The sequence below is a fragment of the Conger conger genome, chromosome 18 (assembly GCF_963514075.1).
Source record: "Conger conger chromosome 18, fConCon1.1, whole genome shotgun sequence".
In the NCBI taxonomy this organism is placed as follows: Eukaryota; Metazoa; Chordata; class Actinopteri; order Anguilliformes; family Congridae; genus Conger; species Conger conger.
In genome coordinates, this window is record NC_083777.1 from 26,938,312 (window position 1) to 26,956,467 (window position 18,156).

At 50.4% G+C, this 18,156-nt stretch overlaps 1 protein-coding gene across 1 annotated transcript; it reads left to right on the forward strand.

The window, feature by feature from the left end:
- The first annotated feature begins 6,369 nt into the window (after window positions 1-6,369).
- msh6 (mutS homolog 6 (E. coli)) lies at window positions 6,370-18,126 on the forward strand. Its single transcript, XM_061228876.1, has 10 exons — window positions 6,370-6,737; window positions 7,940-8,145; window positions 9,126-9,301; window positions 9,613-12,175; window positions 13,986-14,290; window positions 15,522-15,639; window positions 15,774-15,863; window positions 16,323-16,477; window positions 17,401-17,600; window positions 17,985-18,126. Exons 1-10 carry the CDS (start codon window positions 6,484-6,486, stop codon window positions 18,064-18,066), a joined length of 4,149 nt encoding a protein of 1,382 aa, XP_061084860.1. The 5' UTR covers window positions 6,370-6,483; the 3' UTR covers window positions 18,067-18,126.
- The last annotated feature ends 30 nt before the right edge of the window (window positions 18,127-18,156 follow it).

Below are 18,156 nucleotides of genomic sequence, written 5' to 3' on the forward strand. Positions count from 1 at the left end.
GAAACCGGAGTACCCGGAGGAAACCCACGCAGACACGGGGAGAACATGCAAACTCCACACAGAGAGGCCCCGGCCGACGGGGATTCGAACCCAGGACCTCCTTGCTGTGAGGCGGCAGTGCTACCCACTGCACCATCCATGCCGCCTGGCCTGAACTAAACAGGGAAAAATTAAGTGACTCTAGATCAGTGGTCTCAAATGCCATGGAGAGCCATGTGTATCCAGGTTTTCATTCAAGCCAATAACTGCTGCCTAAATTGATTCCAATTACTCATTCAGACACATGCATGTAATTGCATTAAAGCACAGACTATAAGCAACAGTTATTAGCTGTTATTCAGACATTGTTATTTAGACAGTAACACATTTCACTTTATGTACATTATGCGCAAACCTACAGCCCTATTTCAGCAAATAATTTAACTCATTATATAATCAAGATCTGAGGCTGGAATTAAAAACCAGTCCTTAAGATGGGCAAGTAACTGAAATTAAAACGTCAGCCTTGATCTATGAACTCCCATTGAGAGGAGGACTGAATATCAGCACCGGGTAGATTCTGAACAGAGTTAGGGGCCTCGTGGTAAGGTGAATCAAATTCCATAAAATGTGAAAAATAAATTGAAGATAAAACTCAGTCTGGGTGCACAGCCTGTATCTCGTTGAACTCTGTTCTTTGTGACTTTGATGCAGGTTAACATTGGGGTTTTTTTATCTGGACTGTTTGGATCACTCTCTCTTCCCATTAGCCGCATGAAAAAATAACCCCACTGCAGCTATCTGTGTCCTTCTCTATCTGTGTCCTTTTCTCTGTGTCCTTCTCTCCGTGTCCTTTTCTCTCTTTGTCCTCTCTCTGTCCTTCTCTCTGTGTGCTTCTCTTTCTGTGTGACAACTTAAAGAGAAAAGGACACAATAGAGTAAAGGGCGGGGGGGGGGGAGAGAGAGAGAGAGAGAGAGAGAGAGAGAGAGAGAGACTCGTTGGGACTCTCAATCACACTAATCAACTTATTTGTATGGTAATAAAATTAAAGATAATAATGTCATTACGCAGAATGCAGAATCATTTTAAAGCAGGCAGAAGAAAGCTGTAATAATACTGTTTGCCAGGGATCAAATTACAGATAGAGGGATTTGATTCCGATAACCAGCACAGTATGTGTGTATGTATACACACACCTGTATGTGTATGTGCTTATAGATGCAGCTGTTGAACTCAAACACAACCCCTGTAGGTATCCAGCTGTACTGTGTGAATGCGAATTATGTACTAAAACTCAAAGCAACGAAAGTCACCAAGGGAAAGGGAGATAATAATAATAAATTAAGGGAGAGAGACATAGAGATAGCAGAGGAAAGGCACACGCTACAGACCGCAGTGGAGGTGATGATCAGTCTAACGGGACTTCCAGCTGTCCTGAAGCCGACAAGGTGAAAACCTCAAGCACAACCCAATTATCATACAGAGATAGCCGTGATTGTACCCCGCACCTCACCAAAGCAATTTCACAAGGTACACTGAAAAGGGAGAGGCAGGGAGGAAGAGGGAATGCGAGAGGGAGGGAGATAGGGATGAGTGTGGTTTGGCGTTGATTGGGATTAGCATGTACAAGAGGAATACAAATACAATTTTGAGACGTGTGCAAAGAACCTCAGACTGGTGATGGACAACAGGCTGTCCTTCCCCGAGAACATCGCGGTGGTCACCCGGTCAGGCAGGTTCTTCCTGTACAACATCCAGATAATCCAACCGTTTTCTCACCACCTACTCGACCAAGCTCCTGGGCCAAGTGATGGTTCTATCCCGCCTGGACTGCTGCAACTCTCTCTTGGTTGGCCTTTCCGGCATCTGCCATCAGACCCCTCCAACTCATCCAGAACGACCTCCCCGTAGAGGTCAGAACAGCAGAGAATCTGACCACCTTGAAGACGCACCTCGCTCTACCCCTCCCTACCTCAGTTCTCAATTTTCTCAGTGTGTCATTACTCGTCATAACCATTTTCTAGGATGCTGTTTTTGCTACTTTAGTTTGTCTATGTAAGCTTTTTATTGTTCCTACGTAACTGTAAATCATTCTATACTGTCGGTGCTGTATAAAAACAATTTTAGATATAATCCATTGTCAGATTAATCAAATAGGCCCAACCCCTTATCTTTTTGTTGTAGCACTTGAAATTGTATTTCTCACTAGGATCTTTCAGCGCACTTGTCCCTGGTGATAGGTATACACTTTGCACTTTGATGTACGTTGCTCTGGATAAGAACGTCTGCCAAATGCCAGTAATGTAATGTAATAACATGCACACACACACACACACACACACACACACACACACACACACACACACACACACACACACACACACGCACACACACAGTCCCAGTATAAAGGAGGGAGAGGCCATTTTGTGTTCTCAATTCTTCTCTTTGACAAAGGAGAGGCAAAGGACCTCCGCTGACAAATGAGAAAGGACAGGAGAGATTGTTATTCAAGTGACTTAAATTCTCCCCTTTGTTTTGGTCTGTGTTCTTGGCAGCTACTGAAGGTATTAACCTGAAACAATTTCAGTCTGAATGCTGATACACAGATACACTTCAAGCAGATGAGCGATACGTCCTGCTGTCAAATTGAACACGTCCCTGTACAGGGCTCTGATGGAATTATCATGGCAGGGACAGCATTGTTAACATAACAGCTCAGCGGTCTGGTGGTTAGATGTGTCAGTACCAACCAGAAATATGAGGGTGGGTGTTCAACCTTCAGTATCATCAGACCATGACAACTTACAAATGGTGCCAGCAGGGTCTCTCAGCGTCACAGGAGGATGTTGTTCATCAGCTGTTTCGCACCACAGAAATTGTGTACGCCAGTAACATTTGGCGTAATGAGAACTGTCTTTCCCTGCCAACTGGATACCAGTAGATGAAGCCATTAGTGATGATTTACTTTTTTCTGTTGATAACAATTGTTGTTTGGTGTTTTCGGTTGACAGTGAAGATGGGGTTTTGGTTACCTCCTACAGGTCTGACCTGAAGGTGTGCTGTGTTGTGTTGTAATGTGTTGTAACGTGTTGTAACGTGATGTTGGCGAACGGTGAACATATAAACAGAAGGAAGGGGAGATGGCACCCATTTCGGATATGTCCCCACCTGAGTAGAGCTTAAAAGGTATTGATCCCTCCAAGATAGACGCAGCTGTGGACCAAGCCACAGGTAATGCCAGGCAGGATCGATCCTCCTGAATCATCCCGAATCAGGTTTCAAGCCCAACCGACTTTCTGTCTGCCAGGAAGTGAGAGAACTGGGAGAGCCCCTCCGATCAATAGACTCAAGAGCGTTTGGGGGACAGGGCGTCACCCTTGACTCCCGAGGATATCTTTTCTATGAACTTCCTCTTCGTCAAAACTCAGCGACCCCCGAAGGTCTGTCGGGGCTTAGTCCTCAGCAACCCGCCCTAGGATCTGTCCGGCGGGTCATGGGTTCAAATCCCAGTTCTGAGACCTGCTGTGGAGCAGCTCTTGAGCAAAGCACCAATCCTAAAGGGCTTCAGTGGAAAACTATGTAATCCTACAACAACGTGTGAGCTAATATCAGTCATTGACCCTGACCCTGATCCCCTGCCAGCCAGATACTAAATCCCATCATGTCGTGCTTAAGTGAGTGTGTCCATGCGCAATTAATTGTTCCTCATGCAAAGCGTCCTGCATGACGGAAGCCTAGATAAGATTTTAGTTGTTCGGCACTAATTAAAACTTCAATTAAAGGTCATAGCTCATGCTCGCTTTAGCTGACAGACTCATTACCTCTACATATTCCCATTGAGAGAACACACAGTAGGTTAGTAGAAGGTAGGAAAAATATCTGATTGGATATAGTTTGACACATCTATTAATTAGCTAGTTTTAATGGACTGTTTTACCCTTTACATCCACATGAATGTGGACAGTCTCCTAATTCACATTCTATTCCATTCCACTAGACCAGCCAGAAGGAGAAAAAATGGCACATTCATATAACATGAATTACCAAAGCTACTCCATTAGCCGCAATGTATTTTTCACCATTACCACAGGTCACTTGGATGGGGCAAGATTGCCTTAATATCGAATTTGCATTTGTATATATCATAGTCATTATTGTGTGGAGTGCTGACCAAGACAGTCCGTGCATTCATCATCTTAACCCGCTCATCCTGAACAGGGTCGCAGGGGGGCTGGAACCTATCCCAGCATACATTGGGCAAAGGCAGGAATACATCCAGGACAGGTCGCCAGTCCATCGCAGGGCACACACACCATTCACACCTACGGGCAATTTAGACTCTCCAGTCAGCCTAACCTGCATGTCTTTGGACTGTGGGAGGAAACCGGAGTACTCGGAGGAAACCCACATGAACACGGGGAGAACATGCACAGAGAGGCCCCCGGCCGACCGGGAATCGAACCCAGGACCTCCTTGCTGTGAGGCGGCAGTGCTACCCACTGCACCAACCCAAGCAAAGAACAATCAGTGTTTGAGGGAACAAACTTTACTGCTTAAAGCTCTTAGTCTTATGGAATTTCTGGCACTGGTTCTCAGAAATGCAGCACGACACTAAACAAAATTAAAAGACTGGAGATTTGTTTTCTGTGGAGAGCTCAGCAGCCTACGGGGAGCGGGGAGAGCGGGGGGCACATTCCAGATGGAATATCCGCCTGAACTGCGAACGGCACGTTACGGAAAACATGAAAACTGCCAGCCGAACACAAGCACCGGAGGCCTAATTACAGGCTGAGACTAAGGAGGCGAAAGCACAGTGCTGCTGCGTGATAGAGAGGAGAATGTGCCCGGGACTGCCAGATGTGACTGATACCAGGCACAATCGTATCACAGGAGAAACATCCGATATTCCCTCCCTATTCAGGGGTCTTTCTCTGCGCGTGGGCACCGGTCGCATATCACAAAAAGGGCTCCCAATTACTAATGTTCCCATGGAGCTGCGACTCACTGTCTTCGCCGTGCAGCGATTTTGAACACGAAAGCGTTGGTCTAGACTCTAGACGGAACAGAATGCACTGCATAATTAGGTTTTTTTAATATATAAATAGAGGAATTGAATTCCATGATTCATCCTTCATGAAGTGACAATGACTCAACTCAACTTTCCTCCAAATATTGTGTTTGTGAAAATACAAGGGCAAGCGCACACAAAAAGGCCCAAACGCTCTCCTGTTGAGCTGTATTGTCTATGGCCTTTTGTTTGACGCCATCCTTTAATTACCCAATTGGATCTGTTATTAGGGGCAATTATCCCAAATGAACCGCCGTCAGGATCCAGCTGTTCTTACATGTGCGTGACGATGATGAGTGTGTGTGTGTGTGTGTGTGTGTGTGTGTGTGAGCGTGTGTGTTGAGCGGTAGTTACTTGCAAGGGATTATATGTTAAAAACAAAACTATAGACAGGAAGACACACATGTGATTAAATGCATGTCATGACAAAGGATATATCATTTTCAAAGTTAATGACGTGCATTATTGCTGCTAAGATTGAATCCGAGGCACTCCATAATACTTACAGTCACAGCATGTGTTTCATTTGATTAATTCTATATGTACAAAGTGCCCCTACAGCAATACAGAAAATTGGGTGCCACTGTTTTGGAATGAAGTCAAATTATGTACACACTGCATTTCTACCTGGCATCACAGTGGAAACACATTCAACTTGTCCATTACAAAGTATGGCACATGTGCTATGCATATTAGAACACAGCTGAGCATCTGGTTCTAATGACAAGAGTTGTTTTCCTGACAGGGGTGCCTTTCACCTGAACCAGGAAAACTCACAAACGAAAGATACAAGCGCTTGACTGTTAGTGTTTCACTTGCGCCATCTAGAGGAAGAAATATGTCACAGTATATTGTACACAAAGATGGTTTCAATGCAAAATATTGTATTGAACCCTTGTCTTACGTTTATCTTCGTGACAATTGGATGTTTTAAGTAAATAGATGTCGTGTTTGCACTAGATTATAAGCAGAAGCGTTTAAGCGGAGTTAACAGCAAATTAATTGTCTGCCAACATAAGTGCACAGACTGCTAGGATACAGCGCTTGTATAATCCAACAATAGCGAAAAGCATAAAAACTTCCGCACCAGCTGTCACAAAGCTTATCCAAAACTGTGAGTGATCCAAAATAACGTGACATGAATAGTACTTACTTCCAGTATGAGCACATAACGAGCAAAGTGTTGATTTTTTTATCGTTGTTTTGTCACTACCCACGTGTGTTCGGTAGCCATGGAAAACATGAAGCGCGCCTCGCCATTGGCTGCGTCAGTCTTAAAACACGTCCCCACGTTTACGTCGTGATTCTTTCCCGCGAGCGCGACAAGTACGCGTGCCTGTCGGACGTGAATCGAGCAGGGAGAAGTGTAGGATGTTATGAACCTTAGCTCTGATTTTCACTTAAAAGGAACACATTAAAATAAGCTAAAAAAACAATGGCCAAGCAAAGCACTATGTTTAACTTCTTTTCGAAGTCTCCGCCTCTCACCACTAAAACGAAGCCCAGTCCTTCTCCCACCGAGGCAGATCTACCATCATCGGTGAAGAACTTGAACACTTCTCCGAAGGAGGCGGCGAAACAGGAAGCATCACAGAACACTAAAAAAATCCAGGCGAAAACTAACAAATCTGTCTCCAAAGCAAGTTTCGGAAAACTTTTCGGAGGTAAAACACCTTCAGTAAAAGAGAGGTAAGGACAACAAAAGGTTTCAGCTGACCAGAAAGAAACACGGAGACTGGACTTGGCTATAACTTGCATGCACTTTGCCAACAGCTATACAATAATAATAGCTAACATTAATTGGCTACGTTAATTGCAAATTCACTTGCTAGTTCAACACCAAGGTGCGATTGTTGCGATGGATGCTAGCGTTAGCTATCTTTGTTGCAGCTAGCTTGCTAACTCAGTTCTGGATGGTTCATGTTACCTTGCTCGATTACTGCTTAGCTCTGTTCAGTAGCCTGTTTGCTATAGCTAAGTTAGGTTAACGTAGCATGCGTGCTAACGCCAAATTTGAGGGAGACCGCTGAATAAACTAGGTATTGTTAGTTACTTCAGGGGACGAACATATAGCTAGTACCACGTTTGAAAATCAGTTCACTTTCTATGTACAGTATGTGTGCGCACTGAGGGGGGCGGGCCTGCCCGCCCTAGACGTGGCGGGAAAATGTGTAATTCAACACCTCTGGTCAAAATGTGCTGCCTGCTATGGGCACCGAGTTGGTTGCATAATATGCTTGTCTTTGTGGTTCATACGGAACTGATACTACCCACGGCGCTATCTTAAACAGAACCGAGCGTCGTTTGCATAATTGCATGCAGAAAAATGCATTTTGCCATCAGAATATCTTGGTAGCCGGTTGGCAAATCCTTCGGGATTTGTGTGGAGCATTTACCTGCCACAATACGGGCTAAACTACCCTGCTTAGGCGGATCTCATCTCACGTGAGCCTGGGAGTGGGCCAACTTGAGACTTCCATAATTTGATCATTCAAGTGTTTTGTGTAGAATTTCCATTGGGTTACATATTATGCTATTCCAGGATTGACATGCTTTCGCATTCCTGACAGGTCAAGACCAGACATACACTCGTTTTGCATTGAACTGTTTTATTTGCTCTTTTTTTTTTTTTGCAAACCACTTGAGCCTCTCCTCTACCTAGCACCTGATTGTTCAGAGAAATAATCCATGGCAATTGTCTGCCATGCAAGGCACAAATCAGCTTGTCGGGGAGCAATCAGGGGGTTAGGTGCCTTGCTCAGGGAATCGGTCCACTCCGTTCAGAGAGACATTGTTCAAAATATTCACAATGCAATCCTCATTAGTGCCTGTCTGCCACCGCCCTGAGTACTAACAGTCCCCTCCCGTCCCGTCCCGTCCCGTCCCGTCAGCCCACAGCCATGCCCTTTCAGTGCCGGTGCCCTGGTGTGGGCCAAGCTGGAAGGGCACCCCTGGTGGCCGTGCATGGTAGTGCCACAGCCGCTGAGCGGGCAGCAGATGAGGGGTCGCGGGCGGGACCAGCGCCTGCACGTCCATTTCTTCGACGAGCCGCCGACCCGCGGCTGGGTCAGCGTCAAGTACGTCCGGGAGTTCAAAGGTGAGAGGTCATCGCCACGGTGACAGAAATGCTGTAATACCGTTGGTTTTCATGGATTTGAATTTATTGGCTTTGCTTAATCTTTCCTTGAGGGGGTAGTCCTTGTGTGATTTGATGGTATTGTGTTCACTCACGATTAGCACAGTACACGCAGAACATCCAGGGGGGCTTTTGTTCTGAATAGTATGGTCTAGTCCTGGACTAAATTCAAATTTGCATGGAGATTGTCAATACAAAAAACACAATTTAGGTCCTGGAGATGTACAGTGTATTTGCTTTCACCTTAAAATCCCCACCCGATATTGACCGAGGGAAAGCAGATGAGGAGAATGAGCTCATCAGGTCACGTAATTTCATAATTAAGTGCTGCGTAAAACCAGCCGATCCTGTGACTCATGTCCAATGTTGGGGACCCCTGCTTTAGATGGTAGAAACGGTTTGGGGAGGCAGTGCATCTATATTATCTGTCTGGTAAAGAGCAGTGTTCTACTGGTCCATAGATTACCTGTAGTGTTCAAAGTCCTTCAACATTGGTCCTGGAGATGTACATGTACCGTGTTTTCTTTTAATTTTATTTGTTTATTTATTTTTTTGCTTTCACCTTAAAATCCCCACCCAAAATAGACAGGGAAAACAGATGGGAAGAATGAACTAATCGAGTCACGCAATTCATTCATTTATATTGCATTACATCACATGTCATTTGGCTGACGCTTTTTATCCAAAGCGACTTACAGTTGATTAGACTAAGCAGGAGACAATCCTCCCTTGGCGCAATGCAGGGTTAAGGGCCTTGCTCGAGGGCCCAACGGCTGTGCGGATTGCACCGCCGACCTTGCGGGTCCCGGTCATGTACCTTAACCACTACGCTACAGGCCGCCCCATACAATTAAGTGCTGCATTAAAAACCAGCGGATCCTGTGATTGGCTCGCCAGACGAGAGCCAATGAACTCACCACATCACCACATCCCGTCTCCAGGCTCGGACAGCAGCGAGGCGAAGACGGGGGGCGTGTTCTTCAGCGGGAAGCCCGTGATTCGCCGCGCGATGGAGCTGGCGGACCGCGTCTTGCCCGACGCCGTCGAGAAGAGGCTGCAGATTCCCGTCTGCGCCGATCCGTCTGAGGACGAGGACGAGGGGGAAGAGGACATGGAGGTCGGTTTCTTCGTCCTTTAGGGGGTCACGCTGTCCGTTTTCCCCGTAAGCGGAGTCAGAGATGCGGATTTAAGGCCTAACGTTGTACAGTGGCATAGACCGGTTTCTTATTTACTGTTCACCAAACCTAGGAACTTTGTATTGGCGTGCCGAACTACGTGGGTGGATTTAACATGACTTCAAGCCACTTTTGGTTTGGCAAGAATAAATCAGGTATAAGTAGGTAAATCTGAGATATTGAATTAAGTATACCTGGGTAAAGTAAGTATAAAAATGCTTTTAGTCATTTTGCCTCTACTGTTTTCCTGCAGGTTGACAAATCGACACTGTCGGATGAGGAGCTGGGTGAGGAAGAGGAGGAGGAGGTGAAGGCTAAGCCCAGCCGACGCTCGGCCAGGGCGCGGGGCGAGGAGGGGCAGAAGAAGCCCAAGAGACGTCGCATCGTGGTGCAGTCGGACAGCGAGGGCTCGGACGAGGAGTTCAAACCCGAGCCGGCGGGGAGCAGCAGCGAGGAAGAGGAGGAGGCGGAGGAAGATGCCAGCAGCGGGGAGGCCGAGGAGGAAGAGGATGAGGAGGAGAGCAGGTCGGAATCCGAACAGGACAGTCCCGTGAAGCCCGTCAAACGCAAACGCCCGGCGGAGAAGCCGACCAAACCCAAGGCCGCCCTGCCCGTCCCCGCCCAGCCCGCGAAGAAGGCGGCCCCCACCGCGGTTTCCGCCGGCACCAAGTCCAAGCTGTCGGCCTTCTCGGCCCCGGAGAGCTTCGACAGCCAGGGGTCGGGGGCCCCCGGCGAAGGCTCCACCGTCTGGGACCACGAGAAGCTGGACTGGCTGCAGGAGGGCCGCAGGAAGGACGGCAAGCGCCGTCGCCAGGGCGACCCGGACTACGACCCCGCCACCCTGCACGTGCCCGACGACTTCCTGAACAAGTGCACGCCGGGCATGCGCCGCTGGTGGCAGCTGAAGTCGGAGATGGCGGACACGGTGATCTTCTACAAGGTGGGCAAGTTCTACGAGCTCTACCACATGGACGCGGTGGTGGGCGTGAGCGAGCTGGGCCTGGCCTTCATGCGGGGCGCCTGGGCGCACTCGGGCTTCCCCGAGATCGGCTTCGCCCGCTTCTCCGACGGCCTGGTGCAGAAGGGCCACAAGGTGGCGCGGGTGGAGCAGACGGAGACCCCCGAGATGATGGAGGCGCGCTGCCGCACCATGGCGCGGCCCACCAAGTACGACCGGGTGGTGCGCCGGGAGGTGTGCCGCGTCATCACCAAGGGCACGCAGACCTACAGCGTGCTGGACGGCGCGCCGGCCGAGACCGAGAGCCGCTACCTGCTGAGCGTCAAGGAGCGGGCGGAGGGCGAGGGCGCCACCGCGCCCAGGTCCTACGGCGTGGCCTTCATCGACGCCTCCGTGGGCCGCTTCTACCTGGGCCAGTTTCGGGACGACCGGCACTGCTCCCGGCTCCGCACGCTCGCGGCCCACTACGCCCCCGCCCAGGTGCTGTTCGAGCGGGGCAACCTGTCGGCCGAGACCCAGAAGCTCCTGAAGGCCACCCTGTCCTCCGCCATGCAGGAGGGGCTGGCGCCCGGCACGCAGTTCTGGGACGCCGGCAAGACCCTGAAGACGCTGGCGGAGGAGGACTACTTCAAGGAGGGCGACGGCCTCCCTCCCCCCCTCAAGGCCATGACGTCGGAGAGCGACGCCCTGGGCCTGACCCCGGGCGAGGGGCACGAGCTCGCCCTGTCCGCCCTGGGCGGCTGCGTCTTCTACCTGAAGAAGTGCCTGGTGGACCAGGAGCTCATCTCCATGGCCAACTTCGAGGAGTACGTCCCCGTGGACGTGGAGATGGAGCGGGCGGACGGGGACTCCGGCGTCTTCCGGCAGGCCCGGCAGCGCATGGTGCTGGACGGGGTGACGCTGGCCAACCTGGAGGTGCTGCAGAACGGCTCGACGGGGGGCGGCGAGGGCACCCTGCTGGAGAGGCTGGACACCTGCTGCACGCCCTTCGGCCGGCGGCTGCTCAAGCAGTGGCTGTGCGCGCCGCTCTGCGGCCCCGTGTCCATCGGGGACCGGCTCGACGCCCTGGAGGACCTGATGGGGGCCCCGGGGCCGGCCAGCGAAGCCACCGAGCTGCTGAAGAAGCTCCCGGACCTGGAGCGGCTCCTGAGCAAGATCCACAGCATGGGCACGCCCCTGAAGAGCCAGGGGCACCCCGACAGCCGCGCCGTGCTGTACGAGGAGATCACCTACAGCAAGCGCAAGATCGCCGACTTCCTGTCGGCGCTGGAGGGCTTCCAGACCATGCGACAGATCATCTCCACCCTGGAGCCGGCCGCCGCCGAGGGCTTCCGGTCCAGGCTCCTCCGGCAGGTGGCGGTGTGCAAGGCGGACGGCGAGGAGGGCCTGTTTCCGGACCTTTCCGCCGAGCTCCAGCGCTGGGAGACGGCCTTCGACCACCACAAGGCCCGCTCCACCGGCGTGATCACCCCCAAATCCGGCTTCGACCCGGAGTACGACCAGGCCCTCGAGGGGGCGAAGGACACGGAGCGGGCCCTGCAGGAGTACCTGGACCGGCAGAAGAAGCGGCTGGGCTGCCGGAACATGGCCTACTGGGGCACGGGCCGGAACCGGTTCCAGATGGAGGTGCCGGACAGCGTCTCCGACCGGAACATCCCGCGGGAGTACGAGGCGAAGTCCACCAAGAAGGGCTGGAAGCGCTACTGGACGCGGGAGATCGAGCGGCTGTTCGGCGAGCTGCAGGGCTGGGAGGAGAAGAGGGACACGGCGCTCAAGGACTGCATGAGGAGGCTCTTCTACAACTTCGACAAGAACTACAGAGCCTGGCAGACCGCCGTGGAGTGCATGGCCGTGCTGGGTAAGACCGGACGCTGCTGCGCACACTCCACCGCGTGGACCCCACACACGCATGCACACCCTGCTGCACACACACTAAAAAAAAGTTTGTGATGACACAAATACAAGGAGAAATGTACACACCAGGGATAGGGATTACTCCGTTCTATACGGTTAATTCAGAAGACAAACTGAAATTCTAACTTTATAAAAAAAAATAAAAAAATGTTATGAACTGCGTTAAATTTTTCTCTGCTTAATTGGCTCGGTTAAAATGGAGTTCATGCCAATTCTGGTTGAGGTGATTACTGGAGCGTGCCAGAATGCACAACTCAAGCGATCGGAGCAGGAGCAGACGGAGAGTGCCCCAAATGTTGCATTACTACAAGACACCTGCTCTGCAGAGCACCGTATACACTCACTAACGTCCCACAAAAATAAACGAAACTGCGAACGAAAATATGAAATGGCGAGAATAGTAACACGGCAACAGAGGATGTCGGCTTGGTTTCAGGTGCCGGTTTTGTTGCCCTGGATACGGTTCTTGCACCCGATAGGCCACCAGGTGCAGCTATATCTGATGCCAGTTAGAAAAGACATAACCTCACCCGTGAGGAGGAAATGCTACCGGAGAGAACATAAAGCAAGGTTATTACTATCATTATGTCTTTCCCGTTCATCTTCCAAAAAGAAAATGAAATATTTTTTTTTTTGCTTTTATTTTCGCGGAATTGCCGGGTCTTCGGCGACCGCGCGCGTCTTATCGACCTTTCAGTGTAACTACGGCTCGTATAATGTGTGCTAATGCTGGTCCTGAGGCTTTAGAGCCCTTTAGGGGAACGGGAGGGGGGCAGGTTTACAGCAGTGTTTCTCCCTCTCTCTCCTTCTCTCTCTCATTCATGGCCCGCAGTGATTTCTCTGGCCTGCTGCAGTACGGTCTCCTCCGTGCCGATTATACACCCCCCCCCGCCCCCCCCGACATCTCTCACACCGTGATCCACAGTCTCTGCAGTGTTACAGCCCTCCTGAGAGACGGGCAGAGGGAACATTACGCCGTTAATTATTGATGTCACTGAGGAAAGTGAGGGGGGGGGGGAGGTTGGAATAGAAACGGTGGAGATCGCTGTGCCCCCCCCACCTCCCCTCCCGGCAGGTTTTAATCCTCTTTAGGCGACAGAATGCGTTTATGTAACATCTCATCTCGTGATCTCGAGACGCTTTTCGAGTGAAGAGGCGGGGATCGGCAATCCACAGTGGGGGAGTGGCAGCCATTTTGTGGCAGAATGCTGAGTACATATCCGCAGAAGCAGAGAGGGAGAGGATTATTACACGGGGGTTACATGGCAACGACTTGGTTGAGAGAGCCAACGACGAGCTGGACATGTTTATGCCGGAAAAGCATTCGATTGGTTAACCTGTACTCAACCCAATTCACGGGAATTGAAAATGGAATAGTTTTCTAAGGCAACATATTAGTAATTGGAGATGTGAAACAACATTAACCCATTAGACCGTATTTTCGGAAGAGGTAATGCCCTGTCACAGAAGTTCGCAAACATTTTTTTATGGGCCCCTATTGACTTCCCTCTGGCTGAAACATTTGAGATTTAGTTCTGAGGTGACAAACCTAGCTTGGACCTTTTGAAATGCCTTATATTGGAAAAACATTACACATGTAAAGCCATAGAAGTATCCAAACACATTTTTATGCAGTATTACAGTATAATCGCCTGCTCGACAGCACCCAGTGTTCTTCATTATGCTCTTACCCAGCTTACTTGACAGGAAGTGACCTCACTGTCATTTCCTGTCTCCCCCCCCGTCCCGTGCAGACGTGCTGCTGTGCCTGTCCCGGTACAGCCAGGGTGGGGACGGCCCCATGGCCCGGCCCAAGGTGCTCCTCCCGGGGGAGGCGCCCGAGTCCCGGCCCTTCCTGGACCTCCGGGGGTCCCGCCACCCCTGCGTCACCACCACCTTCTTCGGGGACGACTTCATCCCCAACGACATCTTCATCGGCTGCCGGGGCGAGGGCGAGGGCGAGGGAGAGGAGGAGGAGTGCGGGGAGGACGAAGGGCGGGCCACCTGCGTGCTCGTCACCGGGCCCAACATGGGCGGGAAGTCCACCCTCATGAGGCAGGTGGGTGGTACCAGCGATCTTTATGCATCTACATATACAAGTTCTCTTTTAAAACTTGAACAGTACCCAGACTTTTAAGTCCTTATTCTCAATCCTCCCATTTCAAATGTGAGCAGTAACTGCACTCTAGAAATCCTTATTCTCAAACTTCTTGGTTCAAACGGTGCCCACGCTCAAAGTCCTTATTCTCAAAGATTAATTTCAAACATGAACAGTACCCACACTCCATTAAAAACAGTCTTCTCAAACTTCCCACTTTCAAATGTGAGCAGTAACTGCACTCCAGAAATCCTTATTCTAAAACTTCTCAGGTCAAACAGTGCCCACGCTCTAAATCCTTATTCTCAAAGTTCCCATTTCAAACATGATTGAGAGCAGTTTTTAACACCGGTTTTAAATCTCCAGAATTTTTTGGTTGAAAGATTTTTTAAGAGTAATGTCAATGTTTTATATAGATTGAGGCCGTTGTGGGTGTCCGTATGCCTCTCCGAACGCTTTTTGTTAAGGAAGGCCGCACCTGGAACGGCAATCTTTCAAAGATATATTGGGCTATATTTTTTTACATCGCTTTCATGATGCCGTGTAAAACGAGACTAAAACTTTAGTTTTCCGAAGGCCGAGTCCATAAATCTGGGGGGGGGGGAATGTGAGAAACGACTCGCTGAAAGGACCTCGTGTCCTTGAGTTTGTGGCGTAGGTGAGCGTCGGAGGCCCCTTCTCTGCCCCGTCCTCTCATCTCAGTCTCTCGGCCTCTGCAGCCGTTTGCACTGCTCCTCTGTCAGGATGTGGTTTGGCACGTCAAAGCGACGGCCCCCCGCACTGAATGCAACACCACAAAGGCCACAAGCCCCAAGCGCATTTCAGCTGAATTTGAATGTAAAACTGCTGAGAGAGTCAGCGTTCGGTTAGTTCGCTGAGGGTTTCCCCTATGCCCCCGCCCCACCTCATATTTCCGTTTTAGTGCTTGTTTAAGCTTTTGTGTGTGATGAAAGATAATTTGGATGCAGACTGCCTGCAGGCTTTACAATGCAAGTTTGTGGTTTACAAGTAAATGCACTTCAAGTAACTGTGAAAACCGCTTGTACAGCAATGTTCAGTTTCTCCCCCCCCCTCCCCCCAAAACAACCGAAAGAACAGAAGGAAAACGCTCTAGAAAATAAACTAACGGTACTTTTTGGTCCTCTGTGGAGCCGTGTAACATGGTTTCATTTGGTCTCTTTGTTCTCTCTAGTGTGGGCTGGTGGTGATCCTGGCCCAGCTGGGCTGTTACGTCCCGGCGGAAAGCCTGAGTCTGACCCCGGTGGACCGGGTCTTCACCAGGCTCGGCGCCTCGGACCGCATCATGTCCGGTGAGTCCAGACGGGCGGGGCCCCAAATGCGGTGGGGGTGGGGGGGAGGAATCTCAGAGCCCCATTTGGGGGGGGGGGGGGGGGGGCGGCAAGGGTTGGATTTTGGTTCCTCACACCCTCCGTCTGCGTTACAGGGGAGAGCACCTTCTACGTGGAGCTGAGCGAGACTGCGAGCATCCTCCACCACGGGACCAGCCACTCCCTCGTGCTCCTGGATGAGCTGGGTAAGGGAGGTCTCCCGTTACCAGCCACACTTTCTACACACCAACTGGGGGGGGGCCATCCATTCATACTGTCCCCTTACTACTGGAGGCTCCGGTCGTGCCTAGGGACAGAACTTCCATTGACATAACACCCCTTTAGCCTAAGAGGTGCAAACCCGGAACTGTTCAGCTGTCAGAAGCAGATTGACTTTTGGTGTTAACCTTTTCAGTCCCAAGAGTGCCACTCTCAACCGTATACCTTTTCAACCAATCAAAATGACCGCTATGCTGTTGTTTTGAGCCCCTATTAAAACCCTACACTCGGTTTTCTAAACTAAAGCCAAAACCCCTCGGGGATTTGGGTGGAGCCATTTCACATCGTGCGTGGGACTGACAGGGGTTTAACACAGGGCCGTTCCTCCGGGCCGTGCCCCGATTTAGGCTCAGTCTGACCCCCCCTCCACCCCCCTCTCGGCGCAGGCAGGGGAACGGCCACGTACGACGGCACGGCCATCGCCAGCGCGGTGGTGAAGGAGCTGGCCGAGACCATCCGCTGCAGGACGCTGTTCTCCACGCACTACCACTCCCTGGTGGAGGACCACGCCCGCGACCCCGCCGTCCGGCTGGGGCACATGGTGAGGCCTCTCAGCCCCTGCCCCTGGGGCCGGGGGACGGAGCGGCCTGCCTCAGGGTTTACAGGGCCCTTACGTTTTTTTATTATTATTTTTATTATAACCGACCGTTAATAAATCAAAAAACGCTTTCAAGTCTCGGGTAGCTTCCAGCTAAATGTCAACGTTTTACACGCAGCGTCTTAAATTTACTTTCAAGTCTTGCCCAGGCTTAAACGAGCGATAAACTGCACGAATCATTCCTCGCCTCCTACACCCTGGACTTGTAGCATTGAGGATAGATGGGTGCTGTTCATTACATTACTAGTTAATTTTGTCTTTTAAAGTTTACAAAGGCATTTAAATCTTGAGTGCGTTCAAAATGTGAAACCTTGTTTCACCTTGAGCACCATGTTCACTTTATAAACTATTTGAAATGTTATATAAATGTCTTTGGAACATGTCTGGCTCTGGTAGGTTTGTCTTGGTGCTTCTGGGTAAACCATTGCACCCAACTGACAAATTTATGAATCTGCATCACTAAACCGTTCTGAGTTTTAAGAAAGAAGTTTGCCATTTTCATCTAGAAATGTAAACCATAACCCTCTGTCAGTGGTCCTCACTCCTGGTCCTGGAGAGCTGCAGGGTGCGCTGGTTTCTGTTTTTCACTTAATATCAGCAACCAATTTGGACCCAAGAAACCAGATGAGGTTAGTTAAATTGATCAAGTAAACTAGGTAATTACACAGTTAAGTGAGCAATAAGAAAAGCCACACTGAAGCTCTCCTTGATCAGAAGTGAGGACCACTGCTCTTTGTACTCTGTATGGTAGCTTGACTTCAGTCTGCTCTTCATAGGCGTGTTGGAGGCTGTGGAGAGAATAACTGTCAGGAATGTAGGAGGGGGTGGAGAGGGGTGTAACTGTGGTTTAAATCCTGTTCTTTCAGGCGTGCATGGTGGAGAACGAGTGTGAGGACCCCAGCCAGGAGACCATCACCTTCCTGTACAAGTTCATCAGGGGGGCGTGCCCCAAGAGCTACGGCTTCAACGCCGCCCGATTGGCCAGCCTGCCCGAGGAGGTCATCCAATCGGGACACCGCAAGGCGCGGGAGTTTGAGAGGAGCACAGTCACCCTCCGGGTCTTCAGGTACGCGCCTGTGGAGTCCTTTTCTCGGACTGGCCACCTGTCCTGGAAGCATAGCTTGGTACTTTAGTTTGGATTTTGGGCAGAAAATTACACATGGTGGACACCCTCTCAATTCTGGCTGTATTGGGAATTTCCCACCTAATTGCACATTTTGTCTGGAAGTCAGACTATGTCTCTTCTTTCCCAGTGTTAAAACAGGGTAGAGTAAATACTTAAGGCCTTGAACCATAGGATGAACAGACTGGCCGGTCCTGGCATTTGACGCTGCAGTTTCACAGTTGAGGGTTTTACTTCTAGAGGAGCCCAGAGAAAGACCAGTCCTATGGTTACTGTTGTTGGGGCCCCTGGTTGGTAAAGTGCAAAACCGAAACTCTCCCTCAACAGGCAGCTGTGTTCGTTTGCTGAAGACCCCAAACCCGACGCTGAACGCTTCGCCTCGCTGGTCCGCACCATCAACGAACTCTAAAGGAAAACCGCTCTTCTTGTTCCTCGTTCTCTATCCTCTCTCTCTCACTCTCTCTCTCCCCCCCCCTCAGTGTGTTTTTGTCACTCATAA

Bases quoted from the DNA above. Each gene is read 5' to 3' on its own strand.
- msh6 (XM_061228876.1), top strand. From the start codon at position 6,484: ATGGCCAAGCAAAGCACTATGTTTAACTTCTTTTCGAAGTCTCCGCCT. The intron at 16,478-17,400 runs GTGAGGCCTCTC...CTGTTCTTTCAG, and splicing joins CCGTCCGGCTGGGGCACATG to GCGTGCATGGTGGAGAACGA. The intron at 17,601-17,984 runs GTACGCGCCTGT...CTCCCTCAACAG, and splicing joins GTCACCCTCCGGGTCTTCAG to GCAGCTGTGTTCGTTTGCTG.